The sequence below is a fragment of the Olea europaea genome, unplaced genomic scaffold (genome assembly GCF_002742605.1).
Source record: "Olea europaea var. sylvestris unplaced genomic scaffold, O_europaea_v1 scaffold1469, whole genome shotgun sequence".
Classification (NCBI taxonomy): Eukaryota; Viridiplantae; Streptophyta; class Magnoliopsida; order Lamiales; family Oleaceae; genus Olea; species Olea europaea.
Genome location: NW_019232246.1, coordinates 1 through 20,384, shown reverse-complemented (window position 1 = coordinate 20,384; position 20,384 = coordinate 1). Strand labels below are relative to the sequence as shown.

Genomic DNA, 20,384 nt, shown 5'->3' with positions numbered 1-20,384 from the left:
CCTAAATTTAAGATACAATGATTTCAAATTAAGTTTGAGCTCGTAATCAAACTCAATTCAAATCAACTACCTATACAAACCCACCAATTATATAAATCGAACGTTAGAAACACCTTTCAGTTTCCGAATTTTCCTTTTCTAATTCTCTTTTCCACCAAAATTTCTCTTTAAATTGTACTTAAGATGGGCCCAAAAGAACTATTGCTAAAACGGTTCATAATTGTTAGCCGTTGAAAACACCAGTGGACCTCAACTTTTAATTATTTTTAAACTCTATTTCATTCAAATAGATCGACCAACTTAAATTCACTTGAAATTGCTTAGGGAATGCTCAACTTGAACAATTATTGTCATTTTGTAGTTAGTCGAACAAATATCAAAATTGATGTGGCAATTTAGTTAACAAATAATTAAATTACCACATCAAATTAATAAAAACGAACAAAATCATCAACTTAAACATGACGATCAACCAAACAAAATAAGTATCATAAATGATAGATCTAACGTCTGATATGAAATTTAGCCATGTTTGATTTTGCAAAAAATCATATTTTTAGTATATTTTGATAAAAGTTGATGAAATACGTGTCTGAAAAATTTATAGAAATTATGAATATCATAAAGTACGGGGTTAAAAATGAGTTTGAAAACAATAATTTTAAAAATGGAACCAATCAAGAGCTTAAGAGCTTGTTTGAGAGTAATTTTTTCTCCTAAAAAATTGATTTTTTGACCGTTATTTCACTATTTCAAAATTTGACTTCTTCTTTCATATGTGGTCCCCACTTTTCTGCTAACGATAAAAAAATCAATTCTTAAAATCACTTTCTAACAGGCTCTAACATTTGTTTGTGAGATTACTTGAAATGAAGACAAATTTGTACGAAAAATGTAAGGTTATCGAGTGTTAATTAAGTCTCCGTTTGGTGGTAATTTTTCAACCAAAAAAATTAATTTTTTGACCGTTATTTCACTATTTCACCTGTCATTTTTTACTTTACTCACAACTAGACTCACTTTTCGATCAAAAAATTAATTTTCATAATCACTACTGAATAGACTATAAGCTCTTGTTTGGTCTTCATTTTCTACAACTCATTTTTTCTTAAAATTTTTATTCTGACATTTCATGAAAAAATTTGCTAAGATACTTTTTGTTAGGGATTAAAATCAAATTTGTAATAAATTTTGATCAAAGTTGATAAAATATATTTTTAAAAATTTGTGAATTCGTTGAATATGTGACTAAAATTTAAATTAAAATCTCAACTTTATGAGCTAAAGCAAACCGTGGCTAAAACTGGATATGTGGAGCAGTTTCCTATCCCCAGACGATCCGCGTAGATATATAGCTATATCTTCATTCTGAAGGCAGACCGTCACCCCTTTTTGGTTCTCGACCGACTCGTTTCAGATTCCTAGCCAATAGCATTGTAAACACATATACACCTAAGAGAGTCTTCCACAACAATGGTTGCTGGGAAGGTAAAAGAGGTAATGGGTTTTCAAAAATCTTCATCAAACCAAAAGCAAAAGCCACAGATATCTCCTAAACCACCACCATCATCCATGCTGACTTCTGGGAACCACAAGGGAAACGGCACTGTATTCTCACGATCATTCGGCGTTTACTTACCACGAGCCTCCGCCCAGGTCCAGCCCCGCCCCCCTGACATCAGCGAGCTCCTCCGCCTCGTTGAAGAACTACGTGACCGAGAGTCCCGTTTCAAAACCGAACTCTTGGAACATAAGCTGCTCAGAGAGTCAGTCGCCATTGTTCCGGTTCTCGAAAACGAGATCTTAAATAAAGAATCGGAAATCGAGCGGTCAAGAAAGAAGATTGAGTGCTTAGAAGCAGAAAATGAGAGACTCAGAGAAGATGTTGAGGTTTTACACAATGAATTATACAGACAGAACCAGAAATATGAGGAGAAAATAAAAGCTATGCAGGCTGAACTCTCTGATATAAAGAAAGCAGTTGCAGAGACACAACAAGAACACGACGAGGCTTCATCGTCTACACAAAAACTTGTCGATGTAAGCAGCAATTACATATCTAGTATTACAAACAAGACATTGAGAAAATCCGCAACGCATAATTACACTGTCCCTAGTTTGGAAAGTAGTATTACTTTTAAGAAAGAAGATATAGTTGGGTCTGTGGAGAGTAATGAAAGGCCTATAAAATCTTGGTGTAGTTCTGAAGAAATTGCAGATAATTCCGATGGGATAATGGGATTCAGATCTCGTGCCCCAAGAATTCCTAAGCCACCGCCGAAACCGTCGGCATTTCTTTTATCATCGATTTCTTCTTCTTCTTCATCATCATCCGTGGTATCATCCGGTTCGGAGGACAGGGCGTTGGCCGAGATTTCAAATATTCCTCATCCCCCACCGCCTCCGCCTCCTCCGCCGCCAGTGAAAGTAGTGGCTCCACCACCACCACATCCTCCTCCTCCTCAGTCTAAGATGGCGCCACGTGCAGTAGCACCACCTCCCCCTCCGCCTCCCCCGCCCAAAGGTTCGAAAACAGTGCCAGCCAAGGTCAGGAGAATCCCCGAGGTGGTTGAGTTTTACCACTCATTAATGAGGAGGGATTCAAATCCAAGGCGAGATACCACCGCTGATGCTCCAGCTGCAGGAGCGACGGCCAAGGACATGATCGGAGAGATTGAAAATCGTTCTGCACACTTACTAGCCGTAAGTTTTCCTTCTACTTTTTCGTCATTGATTTTGGGTTTATTTACAGTTGTTGCCACTTACTTTATGCCACGGTCGCTTGAATTGACCTGTCATAGTGTCTTTTGTGGTTGAACTTTTTCAGTTTTTCTTGGAATTTTGTTGTGTTTGCTTACAACGTAAGACAGCACTCCGATTCGAAATCCAAATCGGTTCTGCAAAAAGGTTGTAATTGAACAAAATCATGGGGGTATTTAAGACTTTTAGTTTCCCCTATAAGGTTAATTTTATGTCAAATTTGTTTGGTAGGGATTTTGATGATTGATTTTTTGATCAAGATAAAGTCAGTCCCTGTGAGAGAAGAATAAAAAAATGACGGGTAGGATAGTAAAATAACGATAAAAAAATTGATTTTAATTAACTTAAAATCCATACCAAACAAGCAGTTAAGCTGTTTTGCCAGAATTTGGTGCCCACCCCTTTGATAGAAGCAGTGTTGACGGGTTTTCATTGATTCAAAAAACTACTGTGTTTTTCAATCAGGCGAATGACAGAATGCCATCTGTTGAAGAATGTATCAAGTTTGTCTGACAATGTAGTAAAACTATATATCACACCTTTGTGACAGTATAAACAAATGTGTAGTTAGTTGTTGATAAATTTGATCAAGGTCAATAATCTGTTTCTAAATACTTTAATTGCAGATTAAGACAGATGTAGAAACACAAGGAGATTTCATTAGGTTCTTAATCAAAGAAGTCGAAGGGGCTGCGTTCACCGACATTGAAGATGTTGTACCTTTCGTAAAATGGCTTGATGACGAGCTCTCCCACCTGGTACATTTTTCTTTAGTTATTTGTCTACTAATGATAAATTTGTCATTCGTTCTTAATCACCTGTAGTCTAGTCTCACATGTAAGTATTGTTTATAATTTAAGGAATTTAATTTAATGTAACTAGGTTGATGAAAGGGCAGTATTGAAACATTTCAATTGGCCTGAGCAGAAGGCAGATGCATTAAGAGAAGCTGCATTTGGGTACAGTGATTTGAAGAAACTGGAATTCGAAGCCTCATCATTTCGTGATGATCCTAGACAGCCTTGTGCTCCAGCTTTTAAGAAAATGCAGGCCTTGTTTGAGAAGTACGATATGAAATCTCTACTGTTATTATATTTTCAATAAACCAGTTTTTGAAAAGAGTAACGCTATCCGTACTAACTGGTTATAATCCACACCTAATACTTGCTTTATTTGATACAGATTGGAGCATGGAGTTTATAATTTGTGTAGAATTCGGGAGTCTGCTACAAAGCGATACAAGGTGTTACAAATTCCAGTCGATTGGATGCTTGATACTGGATATGTAACTCAGGTAAATGCGTACATCTATCACAATTTATAACTCTTTGGTCCAAATCTTTCTGTCGAGAGAGACCTAAAGGAATTTGCTATTTGTGACTGATAATAACTTGAGTGTCAAATCTTTCTGGCCAAGAATGATAAAAGGGAGGATCGCTTTATATCCCCTGTTATTAGTTAAGTGTAGGCCGAGATATCCTATTCCTCCAAGAATAATGAAAGGGAGGACGTCTTAGTGTTTAGAACTTGCTCGTATTCATTGATTTTTTATTGCTCGGCCAACCACCATACTTGCAGTCCTTCACAAGCTTCCAGTGAAGAATACGTTATCGTGTATTGTACTTACGACTAAGTAATTTCCCAACTTTTGTCAATTACAATGAACAATATATACAAATATATAATTGATAACCCTTTATCAGTTGATTGGTTATTTTCATCTACTCTTGGTGGTAGGTTCATTGAAAGAGATGCAGAATGGACTCATTTTTTTGTCTATAATTGAGTAGGTAGTTCATACAGCTGTTAGTAAAGTCTAGAGGCAAAAAAGAAACTGCATGGCACAATCTTTAGTGTTATATCGAAATTAAATGTTAGCTAGATGCCAAAATGAGTTGAAAGATTTTGCCTTGCACATGTTTATGCCTGCATGTGAAGTCTCTTCTATATATAATTATTGTCTGTTTGTTACTTTTTTGGTTTCTTTGTCCTGTTATATAAGAATGTAGATTCTTCATGTTGCCCTTTTTATACACATTAATTTAATATTATTCACTAAGATATTGCGACATTATTTAATTATCCGGGATTGAACCTTTCAATGTTGGAAAACATAATGAAGTTTCCTAACACGTGTTTGTTTATATCCTAATATTTTTTTTATAATGAAGTAGTTGAAAGGGTGATTGTCAAGGACCCATGTGGAGAAGAATAATAAAGATTAGCTCGTGTAATAAGTGTTAAGTGTTTCTTTCTAGTAGGTAATTTTTGCTGTGATATTTGTCGTATGCATTGTTGGGACATTTGTTATTAACGATGTAGGAAGGGAAGCAAGTATGAAAGTGACATTGAATTTGTACATCTGCCATGATGTTGATGTTTTTTTGGCTCTCTGTTGTTCTGAAGTTTTATGTATTTGCTGTAATAATTGGGATATAACAAACGGAGTTTGCAGTAGTACTTATGTCTTCTATTGTAGATCAAGCTGGCATCTGTGAAGTTAGCCAAGAAGTATATGAAGAGAGTGTCTGCAGAGCTTGAAATTGTTGGTGGTGGTCCCGAAGAAGAAGAACTCATAATTCAAGGCGTTAAGTTTGCCTTCCGAGTGCATCAGGTAAAGTTGTACCAACTTTTGCTCGCTTAGATTGCTTTCTATAAGTTTTAAGTCAGCTACTTACTTTGCTCCTTTGTGGACTTCTCCAGTTTGCGGGTGGTTTTGATGTGGAAACAATGAGAGCGTTTCAAGAACTGAGAGACAAGGCTCGATCATGCAACGTCCAGTGCCAAAATCAGCAACAGAAAATTATTTTCCGGTCTTCTACAGCTTGCTAATCTATAGCAAATTAAATTCGGCTTCAAAAATACTACCACATTTTGCTGTAAAGTGTACTATAAAGATCGAGTTGTGAATACAGTGTGCCAGACATTGTATGTTCAAATGAATTTAACTTATTCTAACAATTGAAAGCAGGATGATCTCCCTCCAGACTACAAACTAGAAAAGTTTCAGTGTTTCCTTTGGAACATTGAAATAGAACTTGTTACCCACGATTTGAGATCAAAGTGTCGCCTTGATGTGGCACATTAAATACAAATTTAATTGGACATATTGACAGATTAAAAAGTATAATATATCCATCAGTTCTATATCAAAAGGTAGGAGAGAGATGTAATGCTCCATCCACATTATACCACCACAATTAGCCAATGTGATGTGAAAACATAATCTAGTCCACCCAAAAAAAAAAAAAAGACTATAGCTTTATGATTTAGTAGGGGTTTTGTAACTTCGGGTATGTCCGGTGTACTTTTACATGAGTTTTGATCTATATAATTTTATATTTACCGATTAAAAAAAAATGCCAATTGCATCCAGCACCTGCTAGTTGCCACTTTCAGAACCTTCCCATATTTGGGATTCAAAATTTCAAATGTACAAAAGTATTGAGTAACTAAGAAACCTACTGGAAATCATGAAAGCAATTGCCGTATCCTCCACACTCTTAAATTTTCCACTTGAGCATCCACTACAAACCAATGATCCTTGTTACAGTTTGCCGAGTATCACCAATGCGTTTAGTTGAGCACATGAGCTGTTAATTCACCGCAAGCCTATTGTGAGAAAGCTTAGTTTGTTACCTTTCACTACCTCGTTCCGCATAGATGCCACTTCCGAGACACGAATCAAAATGCGTTTAGTTGAGCACGTGAGCTGTTAAATAACACAAAGAACTCTTGATTATTTAATTAAATATTAATAAATGACATTACTAATATGTTGCAAATCACGTTCCAATTACTTTTCCTTACTTAACTTAAATGTAACGTCTTAAATAGTATTATGGCAAGTAAGGGTCATTTTTCGCAGAGAATTGATTCAATTATGTCAATTGCACACTAAAAAGTAAAATTAATAATAATATATGAAATAGATTAAATGAGGGGTTTGATTTGTTGAACTAAAGAAAGCGATAAATTTAAATTAAAAAAGACTTGAAATTTGAAATAAACAAATTGGTTCTTAATTGAATGCGAGAAAATGTGATTGGGGGATATTTCGTCACCACGAGAATGATTTTCATGTCAATTACCACAATGGATTTTCGTTCTCAAGATTAACGACAATTCGAGAATAATTACAAGTTCAATTACCTCAATCTCTTCTTACATATTAGTCGAATAAAACAAGCTCTTTACTCAACCCTATTCACTAAATAACCTAGAACAAGCTCTCTAGATTTAATTTAACAAACGCGTTACGACAAAAAATATAAATTGAATTAAGGGTAAACTCGCAAGCTTGGTTTACTAACTTAAGTGTTAATCCACATACATTCAATTGAAAATTTTTCATAATCTATCGAAATGTAATTGCTACTAGATTTTAGAATCAATAGCTATTACGTAATACTAATCCCAAAATAGCATTAATCGAAATAACTTAATTATTTAGTTTTACACCTAAACAATCAAGAAGAACAAAATAAACATTTAACACAATAGATTAAACATATTAATCAAGAGAATTATAAAGCACAAATTAATTGAAAATCATAACTCGGGTTTGAAATAATTCCCAATCTCAAATATATTTAGTTACCCATGAAATTCTCACAAATAACCAACAAATTCTTACAAGCCATTAATAGAAAATAAATTAGAGAAAAGAAAAGTTTATTGATAATGAGAGAAATGGATCTCTTCTTCCAAGCTATTTCACCATCTTCAAGCTCTAATCTTCCCCAAAATATCCAAACCAATATAGGTTAAAAGAAGTAGAAAGAAAAAGAAAAACTAAAGAAAAGAAGCAGAAAAAATGGGAAGAAATGGCTGCCCCATTTTTCATTAAAACCTAAGAAAAAATTGCAGCTTTTGGTCCCTGAAATTTAAGGGAATAATTAAAGTGACCCGGTTGGCACCTTCTACCCAAAACGGGGCAGAATGGCTGGGCGCTGCAGTGCCCAGTTTACTGCTTTTAATTTTTTTTTCTTTTAATAAATTTTCTTTCGACGGCGTCTTTGGTCATCTTCTTCGTTTGCCTTCATTTTTAGCTCGTTTTTCACATAAATTCCTTCAATTCATCGTTTATATCGAGTTTTCACCTACAAAATAAAAATAAGAAAATTAAGTAATAAATCGCTAATAAAACTCGCAAATATCTAAGTTTAATGGTCCGAATAAGCACAATAAACCCACATTTATCACACCTCCAAACTTATATTTGTTAGTCCTCGAACAAAGCAATACAAACAAGCATACAAACACATAAATTAAAACCAAACGATAATACTATAATAATAACAAACACCCCAATTGTTCGATATTTTACCACTTTGCTTCAATTCTTACATTATGCAAACAACTTATGAAATGTATACAAAAATGCTACAACAAACACTTTTAAACTTACACCATGCTTGACTCGTGTGTGTGTGTGTGGTCATTCCAATTCATCGCAATACACAAGTTGGTGATTTTCCCAATCCTTAATGGTCAAACTTTCATTTCTCACTGGTGGGATGCACACTCCCTCAAACTTGATATTTTCACTCTAACCTAAGGTATCAAAAACTTAAGGTTGCCCTCAAATCACTCAATCTTTCCCTCTCAAATTTGGTTGGTTCGAACCGAAAAAAATAGATCATCTAATCATGTATTAATTCACCAAAAACTTTGAGTGCTTAGACCACAAACTTATGTTACGCAAATTACTCACAATCTATCAATTCTTCAACAAAATCACCCCTAGATGCTTATAGCATTCCTTTTATTTTTCTTCATTTTTCCACTGTAGGTAGTTCTCGCTCTGGTCCCTAAGGGTAGCCTTCTTCATTCGTAGATCATCTCCTACACATTGGTGATGCATAGGGTCAGATTACTCAATGCTGACTCACACTCTTTAGGGTAGGCAACTTTTTCCTACATAATTTTTTTTTTAATTATGAAATATCAATAGATGGAAAATATCATCTAACTTTCATTTGAAGTCTAAGAACATTCCACAAAATTAATCATTGGGTAGGGAATTAATACAATTCTAAATAATTTCTTTCACCGGTTCAACCACCTCCAAACTTATCCTTTTATTGGTAGAGTAATTGAAGAATTTTTAATAGCATGGTCATTTAAGTTCGTTAACAACCTACAAGTGCAACAAAAAAGTGCGTGTGATGAATCTCATGACTCAAGTGCTAAATAAAGAGTCAATCATGGAATAAGTGGATGAAAATAAACAGCACTTAGTATTCATGTTCCCAATTCATAAATCAATGCAATGCAATACTCAAAATGCAATTGGCAAAACTATCAAACAATACAAACAAGCATAAAAACAAGTGTTTAAGCCGAATTTTTAAGTTTTTGGCGAGAACAAAATTAGCGCAAACCACAAAATTTCACAAAAAAATAAGCACATACCACCTCGCCCCGAAATTTAAATTACTCATTGTCCTCAATGTAAAAGCAAAAAGAAATAGAAAGTGCAAGGGGTTCAAATACTCCCCTAGTGGTGTTGACGGTGATGATGGTTGGTGACCATTGACAACAAAAATTCACAAAAACAAAAATAAGTGTCCTCTCTCATGCTTCTTCGAGTGGATCCTCCAATCGCATTTCCTCCATGTTTTGTGGTACGATGGGTTCAAAATATGGCTTTAATCAATGTCCATTCTCCTTAAACTCTCTCCCAGTCTGAAGGCTTTTGATTTCCACTGCACCATGAGGAAAGACATTAGTAACAACAAAAGGGTCAATCCATTGAGAACGTAATTTACCTAGAAATAACTTGAGACGCGAGTGGAAAAGAAGAACTTTTTGTCCAACAACAAAAGCCTTTTTTGAAATCATTTTATCATGGTACGCCTTAGTTTTTTCCTTGTAAATTCTTGAACTTTCATAGGCGTCATTTCGAATTTCCTCAAGTTCATTAAGTTGAAGCTTTCTTTGATCACCCGTTGCACCTAGGTTCATATTACATTGTTTGACTGCCCAAAATACCTTGTGTTTGAGTTCAACCGGAAGATAACAAGGCTTACCATAAATTAATCGATAAGGGGACATGCCGATCGGTGTTTTGTATGCCGTCCTATAAGCTCAGAGTGCATCACCGAGGCAAAGAATCCAATTTTTTCTATTGGGATTCACAGTTTTTTTGAGGATGGATTTGACCTCTCGGTTAGACATTTCGACTTGCCCACTAGTTTACGGATGGTAAGGTGTAGCCACTTTATGGGTGATGTTGTATCTTTTCAATAGGGCCCAAAAGGAACGGTTGCGAAAATGTAGTCATCCATCGCTAATAATAGCTCTGGGTGTTCCAAACCTTGCAAAAATGTTGGATTTAACAAAATCTACAACCACTTTAGAATCATTAGTTCGAGTGGCCCTTGCTTCTACCCATTTTGACACATAATCAATGGCAAGAATGATGTAAAGGTTACTATAAGATGAAGGGAAAGGTCTCATGAAATCAATGCTCCTAACATCAAAAATTTCAACAAAAAGTATGGGTGTCTGTGGCATTTGATTTCGGGCTCCCAACGTACCTACTCTTTGACATCGATCACAAGATTTGCAAAAGAGGAATGAATCTTTGAATAGGGTGGGCCAATAGAATCAACTTTCAAGCACCTTGAGAGCAGTTTGCTCCAAAATGTCCACCACATGCATATGAGTGACAAAAGGTAAGTATTGATTGAAATTCGTTTTCATGCACGCAACTTCTTATCAATTGATCTGGACAGTGTTTCCACAAGTATGGCTCATCCCACAAAAAATACTTGGCCTTCGCCTTGAGTTTTTGCCTTTGAGCAGTGGTCAAGTCACTTGGAATTTTCTTAGTGACTAAATAGTTTACTACATCCGCAAACCAAGGAGATGTGTCCATGACGAGAAGCAATTGTTCATCAGGGAAGCTTTCTTGCAATGGGAGAGTTTCTCTCTCATGGATAAGGCGACTGAGGTGGTCGGCCACAGAATTTTCACTCTCCTTTTTGTCTTTAATCTCAAGGTCGAACACTTGTGAGAGGAGTATCCATCTAATGAGCCTTGATTTTGCCTCTTTCTTGGCAAGCAAGTACCTAAGAGCTGCATGATTAGAAAAGATAGTTACTTTACTGCCAATAAGATATGAATGAAATTTCTTTAAGGCAAAAATAACTGATAAAAGCTCTTTTTCGGTAATAGAATAATTGAGTTGGGCATCATTCAAAGTTCTTGATGCATGATATATAACATGAGGTGTCTTCCAACTTGTTGCCCTAAAACGGCTCCCAATGCAAAGTCACTTGTATCACACATCAACTCAAATGGCTTGCTCCAATCTGGTAGTTGAATGATGGGTGCCGATGTCAAAAGTTCCTTCAAGCTCTCGAATGCCTTTTCACAATCTTCATCAAAATGAAATGGTACCTCCTTTTGCAACAACCTACATAATGGTCTTGCGCATTTGGAAAAATCCTTGATAAACCTTCGGTAAAATCTTGTATGTCCAAGAAAAGAACGAATCTCCCTCACACTTGTTGGAGAAAGTAAAGAGCGAATTAAATCAATTTTAGATTTATCAACTTCTATCCCCTTGGAAGAAATGACATGACCTAACACTATGCCTTGATCAACCGTAAAATGACATTTTTCCCAATTAAGTACTAGGTTAGCATCCATACATCTCTTAAGCACAAGTGTGAGATTTTCCAGGCAGCTATCGAAGGTATTACCACAAACACTAAAATCATCTATAAAGACTTCAATGATGCTTTCAATATAATAGGAGAATATACTTATCATGCATCTTTGAAAGGTTGTGGGAGCATTGCAAAGGCCGAAGGGCATGCGCCGGTAAGCAAAGGTGCTAAACGGGCAAGTGAATGTTATTTTCTCTTGGTCCTCCGGAGCAATTACAATTTGGTTATAACCTGAATAACCATCAAGAAAACAATAATGAGAATGACCTGTCAACCTTTCCAACATTTGATCAATAAAGGGCAAAAGAAAGTGATCTTTTTGGGTTGCACAATTAAGTTTTCTATAATCAATACAAACCCTCCAACTCGTTTGGACATGAGTCGCTACAAGCTCATTCTCTTTATTTGTCACCACTGTGATTTCGGACTTTTTTTGAACAACTTGGACCGGACCTACCCACTTGCTATCAGAAATGGGAAAGATGACACCAATGTCTCATAATTTCAAAATTTCTTTCTTCACCACTTCCATCATGAGAGGATTCAAACGACGTTTTGCTTCTCTTGATGGCTTTGCTCCATCTTTGAGCAATATCCAGTGTATGCACATAGAAGAGCTTAACCCCTTGATATCGACTATTGTCCAATCAATAGCTATTTTGTATTCCTTGAGCACACGGATAAGCCTATCTTCTTGAAGTGTTGTGAGATTCTTTGCAATGATTACTGGTAGTGTTTTCCCCTCTCCCAAATAGACATACTTCAAATGCTCGGGAAGAGGTTTGAGTTCCAAAGTGGGGGCCTGCATCACCGAAGGTAAAAGTTTCTCTTTAGATATCGAAAGAATAATATAGGAGAGATCATACCTTGGTGGAATACTTGGTAGTGACTCAAGTGATGCCACGGTTTCAACAACATCCTTGCACACTTGTAAATTCTTGCTCAACTCAGTGAGATTGTTAGCATCAATGCTTTTAATCAAAGTGGTATCCAATGCATCTTCATTTGATAATTCAAAAACTTTTTGTACTAATAATCTATTATATCAATTGAAAAACAAGCGTGAACATCACTAGGATACCTCATTGCTTCAAAGATGTTGAAGCGAATAATCTCACCATCAAACTCCATTGTCAATATACCATCATGCACATCTATCTTTGTACGCGCAGTCCTCATAAATGGTCTTCCGAAGAGCAACGGTGGCGACAAAGATGTTGGTTCATCTTGAATGTCAAGAACATAGAAATTTGTCGGAAAAATCAATTGATTTACCTGCACCAAAACATCCTCCAACACACCCTTTGGAAATGCATTAGATCTATCAGCAAGTTGAATAATAACACCGATTTCTTTAAGTGATCCTAGATTTAAGGAAGCATAAATAGAATATATTATGACATTAATAGATGCTCCTAAATCTGGTATTGCCTTTTCAAACCTAGTGTTACCAATAATGCAAGGGATGGTAAAACTTCCTGGGTCCTTACAATTTGGTGGAAGTTTTTTTTGCAAGACTGCTGAGACATTTTTTCTTACACTTACCACTTCATTACCTTTCAATCTATGCTTGTTAGTGCACAGATCCTTGAGGAACTTTGCATAATGAGGCACTTGATAAATTACATCCAAAAGTGGTATGTTCACTTGAACCTTGCGAAAAGTTTCCAAAATTTCCTTCTCATGTTCATCCATTTTGGACTTTGCAAACCTGCCAGGAAATGGAGGGGAGGGAACATAAGTAGGAATAGAATTTTTAGATTCTACCTTAGATCCTGCAGTTGGAGTCATAGCTTCATTTTTTTTCACATGCTAAGTTCTTTTCTTGCGTTGACTCCTCAACTTGATCTTTCATTTTCCTTGGTGTCTCTTCCAAAATTTTTCCACTTCTTAGTGTCACGGCATTAGCATTTTCTTTTGGGTTGATTTCTTGAGAAGGAAGTTTTCCCGATCTTTGACCTCCAATTTACCCACCGTTTTGGTCAATTAGCTCACTTGTGTCTCCAAATTCTTAATTGAGGTCTTTGTCTCTTGTTGATATTGTATTGTACTAGAAGCCAAGGACTTAACCATTTCCTCAAGTGACATCTCTGAACTTTGAGGCGGAGTTTGTTGACAAGGTTGAGGGTGTTGTGGTTGCCTTTGTTGATTGAACCCTAAGGGATGATTAAACTGTGATTGTGGAGCTATGAAATGATTTCCTCCATAACTGAGATTAGGATGATCTCTAAATCCAGGATTATATGTGTTAGCATATAGATCATATCTCTGTCTCTGTTGCATTGGAAATCCCCCAATGGCATTCGCTTGCTCTGAGGCTCCTTCTTTTGATAATTTGAAGTCCTTTCTACATAGTCCATTTAAGCTCAAAAATCTTGGCAAACTTAAATATTTTCTTGGTTTGGAGATTGCTCGATTGCATCAAAGCATCATCCTCTCTTAAAGGCACTATGCCCTCCAATTACTTGAAGATACCGAGTTCCTTGCTTGTAAGCCTACTAGCTTACTGATGGATCCTAAGGTTTGACTGAGCTCATTTGATAGGGAGCTGTTGGAAGATGGTTATTTATATAGGCAACTGATTGGACGTCTCCTATATCTAACCATTTCAAGACCAGGCATCACATTCGCAGTTCATAAACTCAGCCAATTTGTTTCTCAACCGTGAAAGCCTTACTTGAATGCTGCTCATCATTTACTATAGTACATTAAAGCTACTCCAGGTCAAGCCCTCTTGTTTTTTGCTAATTCAACATTACAGTTGCGTGCCTTTGCTGATGCAGATTGGGGATCCTGCTTAGATTCTAGAAAATGGGTTACTGGATTCTGTGTTTTCCTTGGGGATTCCACTGTGTAGTGGAAGGCTAAGAAACAAAGTACAGTTTCTAGATCATCCGTTGAAGCCGAATACCGTGCATTGGCATCCACTACCAGTGAACTTGTATGGATACATCAGTTGCTTCTTGACTTGCATATAAGTCCCGAGGGTTCGACTTTGATCTTTTGTGACAACTAAGTAGCAGTGCATATTGCCACCAATCACATCTTTCATGAACGGACCAAACACATAGAGATAGATTGCCTTTTTGTAAGAGATAAAGTCAGTGATGGATTCATCAAGTTACTGCCGGTTCAAACTAATCACCAACTTGCTGACATCTTCACAAAACCTTTGCCTGCAGCTATGCTTTTTCATTTGCTGTCCAAGATGGCTATAATCAATCTTCGCAATCCATCTTGAGGTGGGTATCAGGAGTAATGGAAGCACTTGGCGGCAAATATTAGTTAAGCCAATTAAAATTAGTTTAGTTGGTTAAAGTTTGTTAGTAAAAGCTGGTTTTTCCCTCCTCTCTCTCTTTGGATTGCTATTTATAGCACATGTACATTTCATTTCAAAGTAACTTGAATAAGAAACTTCATTCTCCAAATCCTTAATAGTTAACAGTTGTCCAAGTTGACCTACAATCTTGAATCCGTACTGGGCGTGTCCATTTTATTTCTCTTCCACTCTTATTAGGTTTTTCTGGATGGCTTGTCCATGTTTTTGGCGTCATCTTTGCAAACTTATGGTGTTACTTATACATGTTTAGAGAGAGGAGGACAAGGATATGATAAGGATTTGTTGATATCTTTAGTCTTAAGTATTTTAAGTTGAACAGACTATTATACTTGTTATGTTGACCGTTAAGCATTCTTCCCAATTTCAAATATTGTTTGTATCCAATTGAAGCCTTTAATTGTTCTTAAATGGATGTGAATAGTCTCCACTTAATCGTCATTTTTGGGCATGCTAGACGATCTCAGTTGGGTGAAATTTTTGAATTAGATTGCACTACTTTGAAATCTGATGGTGAAATTATTATGAGATCCAATCCAAAAAGTAAAACAAAATAAAACTATTAATCACCTTGAACTTATTTACCAAATTCAACGCATTCATAAAAATTGTATAAAAATGTATCATTATTCCAAACTTGGCAGACCTATAAAATTAAAATTCAAGAAAACCAAGATAAGATTAATAAAATGTGTGCTTATTCTCAAAGAAAAAAATAAATAAAAATTCTTTGCTGTTGCAAATCTTCGACCGCCACCGATCATCCATCTCCCTAGATCCAAAGTCATCTTCTCCAAGAAACTCAAGCAATGGGATATGTTGCATGCATAGCAATGCCACATATACCTTCTATGGCTGCAATATCCCTCTGTAACCGTATATACCCATTTTCTCCGAAATTTGGGCCCCAAGAATTCTTGAATATCCAATACTTAGTCCCATCTTCGCTTGTACCATATCCAACTACGGTAACAGCATGAGTTAGTTTGGTTCCACACTCGCCCGTGTAAATCCCACCCTTAAAGAACTGAAACCCACTAATAGGTCCCAATCAGGACAAAGATGAAATGGTAGAAATAGTTCTTTCTTCGGGTGAAAGAAAACCACAAATTTCTCTTAGGGTGAGAAATAAACCACAAATTACTTTGGATAAATATTTCACTGCCATTTATTATTCACGTTGGCTCTTTAAATAAGCTACAACTCAACTACTTTTCCTAAACTATTGCTACACATGAAAACTGTCCAGCAGACCGTGGAACTAAGATAAACAGCTTTAAAGTAAACTAAACAAATGAAGAACAAATCCTAACTCTAATCTGCAACGTATCAACAGAAATTCCATGGGCTCTTCCACGTGCAAGCATGCATGATCTTGGAATTGGACTCCACAGCTACACCTAAATTAATAACTAACAATAACCCAAACAACAAAATAATAGATAACAAATATTGGACCAATGGAACTTTGCCAGCAATTCCTCAACAGCTCCAATCCATTCTTCCACGATCCAAGTATCCAGCATGTCTAACAGGACGTCATTCTATAAACCTTGTATTCTTGATGGGAACACGTTGTGATTGTCTTGGTTTATCAATACCCCCTTCTTTTACTGGAACCTTGTCCTCAAGGTCCATGTTTATGAACTTATCTTGCAATTCTTGAGCATTTTCCCAAGTGGCATCGTCCACAGGTAGTCGTTTTCACTTGACAAGATTTTCTTCAACAAAACGTGATCCTTTCTTTACCCAACGTGTATCCAAGATGGCTTCGAGTTCCATGATAATTCCTCCATCATCATCAATAAGAGGTAATTCAATAGTAGTGGAGTCGGATTCGCCCAATTTCTTTTTAAGCAGTGAAACATGGAAGACAGGATGAATTCGGGATCCTTGTGGCAGTTTTATTTTATATGCTACCTTGCCAACCCTTTGCTCAATCAGATAAGGACCATAAAATCGACTTGCCAATTTCTGATATGCTCTCCTAAACATTGTTTGTTGTCGATATGGATGGAGTTTAATGAAAACCAGGTCTCCCACTTGATACTGAATGTCTCGTCGTTTTGAGTCAGTCATCTGCTTCATTCTGTTGTTAGCTGCACGTAAATTTGCCTTGAGTTGGTGTAATAATTCATCCCGCGAGGCAAGATTTTGGTCAACTTTGTGAACTGGAGATGAACCCACCTGATAGTATGGAATGCTAGGTGGTAGGCGCCCATATAAAGCTTGGAAGGGTGTCATCCCTATGGATGCGTGGTATGCTGTATTATACCAAAACTCAGCCGATGGAAGAAAAGAGTTCCATTTACGTGGGTGTTGGTGGACAAACCATCGAAGATATTGTTCGACACATCTGTTGACTACTTCGGATTGTCCATCCGTTTGTGGGTGGTAGGATGAGCTCATTTTCAATTGTGTATCTGACAACTTGAAGAACTCCCGCCAAAAGTGGCTAATAAACATCGGATCCCGATCACTAATGATGGACTTGGGCATTCCATGAAGCTTTACTATACAAATTTTTCGGCCACCATTTTTGCTGTAAAGGGATGAGCTAAGGACAAAAAATGTGCTGATTTACTAAGACGATCTACTATCACAAAAATGACATTTTTGCCATTAGATGTTGGCAACCCCTCGATGAAGTCCATTGTGATGTCGTCCCATACTTGACATGGAATGGGCAATGGTTGCAAGAGTCCTGCTGGCGAGAGAGTCTCTGACTTAACTCGTTGACATATATCACAAGAAGAGACGTAGTCTTGCACTTCCCGATACATAGATGGCTAATAGAATTGTTGTGCAAGTCGTTTATATGTCCGTAACACCCCAGAATGTCCACCGAATTGAGAATCATGGAATTCTCGCAAGAGTTGCTTGATTATTTGAGCATTTGGAGGTACCACCACTCTATTTTTATAGCACACCAGTCCATTTCGCCATGTGTAAAGAACACCTGGTTTTTCAGTTGCCAACCTGCCAATTTTCTCCATGTAAGGATGTCCAAAAACTTCAACTTTAATTTCATCCCATAAATGAGCCCGTGAAACAAATAAAGCATCGAGCCTAGGGCTGTCTACCTTTCTTGATAGCATCTGCTGCTGAATTTTCCCTACCCGATTTTTATATTATTTCATAGTCATATCCAAGCAACTTAGCCACCAATTTTTGTTGTTCTGGTGTTGCTATGTGTTGCTCCATTAAGTATTTGAGGCTACATTGATCTATTTGAATATAAAACTTTCGTCCTAACAAATATGGTCTCCAAGTTCTGATAGCTTGAACAATGGCCAACATCTCTCGAGCATATGTGGACCATGATCGTTTGGACACCCCCAAGGCTCGGTTGATGAATGCAATTGGCTTTCCTTGTTGGGTTAGAACCGCACCAATTCCATCCCCTGAAGCATCAGATTTTATAACAAAAGGCTCCTTAAAGTTAGGCATAGCAAGTGTAGGGGTGGACGTCATAGCTTGTTTGAGAGCTTGGAATGCAATTTCAGCCTCTTCTATCCATCTGAACTATCCCCTTTTTAACATATTGATCAGGGTCGAGCCAATATGCCATAATTACGAACAAACTTCCCGTAGTATCCTGTAAGGCCTAAGAATCCACGCAATTCAGAAATATTAGTAGGCCTAGGCCAATATAGCATTGCTTTAATTTTTCCTTGATCTACTTTTACTCCTTGAGAGGTAACAATATGATCCAAGTATTCCAACTCTTGCTGACCAAATGCACATTTGCAGATTTTAACAAAAAATTGGTGTTGCCATAATATTTCAAAAGCTTGTTTAACATGTTCAAGATGCAAGGTCCAATTGGGGCTATAAATCAAAATATCATCAAAAAAGACTAACACAAATTTGCGATAAGATAGGAATATGGAGTTCATAATGGCTTGAAAAGTAGATGGGGCATTACAAAGACCAAAAGGCATGACTAAATATTCGTAATGACCATTATGAGTACGAAAAGCAGTTTTAGGAATGTCTAGAGGATGTACCCGTACCCGATGGTATCCAGCTTTTAAATCTAGTTTAGTGAAGTAAGATGCCCCATGGAGTTCATCTAGCATATCATAAACTGTGGGAATTGGAAATCGATCTTTGATGGTTACAGCATTAAGGGCTCTATAGTCGGCACAGAAGCGCCATGTGCCGTCTTTCTTTTTAACCAATAAAACAGGAGACCAAAAAGGACTAGCACTTGATTTTATAAGCCCCAATTTTAACATGTCTTGAACTTGTTTTTCAATTTCAGCTTTTTGAAAATAGGCATACCTGTAGGGTCTCACGTTGATAGGCTCGGTTCCTTCTTTTAGAGTGATGCGGTGGTCAATTTCTCTTGCTGGAGGCAATTGCTTTGGCTCTTGAAAAATGTCCTCATAGGCTTTATCAAGTTCTGCATATCTGGATGTACATCATGTTGTGGTTCATGTGCGGCATTTTGTAGGCAAATAGCAAACATAGAATTTCCTTGTCATAATTCCTTCGAAATTGCCTTTAAGGATGTGGATTGAATAGGTGATGTATTGGTTCCTTGTAGCTTTTGAGCTTTATTTTTCCACTGGAATTCCATTGTCATTTTTTTCCAATTGCAGACCACGGTCCCCAGTTGCTCCAACCATTGTACGCCTAACACCAAGTCTAGCCCAATTAGTGGCAATGAATAGAGAGTAAGAGAGAAAAGGATACCCTGAAGTAAAACCTGCACATGCTTAAATCTCCCTTGGCACTTCAATGGATTCCCGTTAGCTACTTTCACATTGAATGGCCCGGTTGGAACCACAGGTAATTTTAATAAATTAGCTACCTTTTCACTAACAAAGTTGTGGGTGGAACCACTGTCAATGAGGACAACCACCTCATAATATCCGATTCTGGCCATGACTCTCATGGTTCTAGAAGTTGACCATCCAGTTAAAGCGTGTAGTGATATCTTTGGTTCAGGTTGGAGATCAGTTATGGGCACTTCTGTCTCGTCATCAAGAACCTCTTCAAACTTGATATTGATGTCGCTTCCTTCTAGCAACAAAATTTGTGGGCTTCGGCATTTATGACCCACAGTAAACTTGTCGTTACAATTAAAATAAAGACCCTGACCTCGTCTCTTTTGCATTTCCTCCCATGTCAAGCGTTTTACTGGAGATCTTAAGTTGGGCTTTGCTGGAACAGGAAGGTTGGAGTGTGGCCGACTGAGTTGCGGTGGTTGCATAAATCTCCTTTGACGAAGAAGTTGGTCATCTCGCATGCGTGCGAGACTAATGGCTTCCTTCAGTGACCTTAACTTGAACATCCGTATGCCTTCCGCTATTTCAGCCTTGAGACCTCCCATAAATGTTCCTACTAATGCCTTTTGTGTCCACCCATGCACTCGGTTGCCCAACCTCTCGAACTCCTTTTGGTAGTCTCGCAAGGAACCTACCTGTTTGACCCGTGATAGTGCTTCGTCAAAGGCTTCACATTCTGTGGGTCCAAAATAAGCCCACAGCTCTTCCTCAAAAATTCCCATGTCACCAATCGCTCATCCTCTTTGTATGCTTGGTGCAGCCATTGCCACCATTGGTTGGCTTCACCTTCGAGGTGGAATGATGCCAATG

General features: G+C 37.2%; 3 protein-coding genes across 3 annotated transcripts; 1 reads left to right on the top strand and 2 right to left on the bottom strand.

The window, feature by feature from the left end:
- The first annotated feature begins 1,307 nt into the window (after positions 1–1,307).
- LOC111376195 (protein CHUP1, chloroplastic-like) lies at positions 1,308–5,736 on the top strand. The gene is made up of 6 exons (XM_022999141.1): positions 1,308–2,703; positions 3,387–3,518; positions 3,643–3,824; positions 3,943–4,054; positions 5,240–5,374; positions 5,464–5,736. The coding sequence occupies exons 1-6, from the start codon at positions 1,474–1,476 to the stop codon at positions 5,590–5,592; spliced, it is 1,920 nt and encodes a 639-aa protein (XP_022854909.1). The 5' UTR covers positions 1,308–1,473; the 3' UTR covers positions 5,593–5,736.
- Positions 5,737–11,937: 6,201 nt separating this feature from the next.
- Positions 11,938–13,232, bottom strand: LOC111376190. Its single transcript, XM_022999138.1, has 2 exons — positions 12,523–13,232; positions 11,938–12,478 (listed from the first exon to the last, which is right to left on the bottom strand). Exons 1-2 carry the CDS (start codon positions 13,230–13,232, stop codon positions 11,938–11,940), a joined length of 1,251 nt encoding a protein of 416 aa, XP_022854906.1.
- Positions 13,233–15,580: 2,348 nt separating this feature from the next.
- LOC111376189 (vignain-like) lies at positions 15,581–16,416 on the bottom strand. The gene is made up of 2 exons (XM_022999137.1): positions 16,331–16,416; positions 15,581–15,815 (listed from the first exon to the last, which is right to left on the bottom strand). Exons 1-2 carry the CDS (start codon positions 16,414–16,416, stop codon positions 15,581–15,583), a joined length of 321 nt encoding a protein of 106 aa, XP_022854905.1.
- Between the last annotated feature and the right edge of the window lie 3,968 nt (positions 16,417–20,384).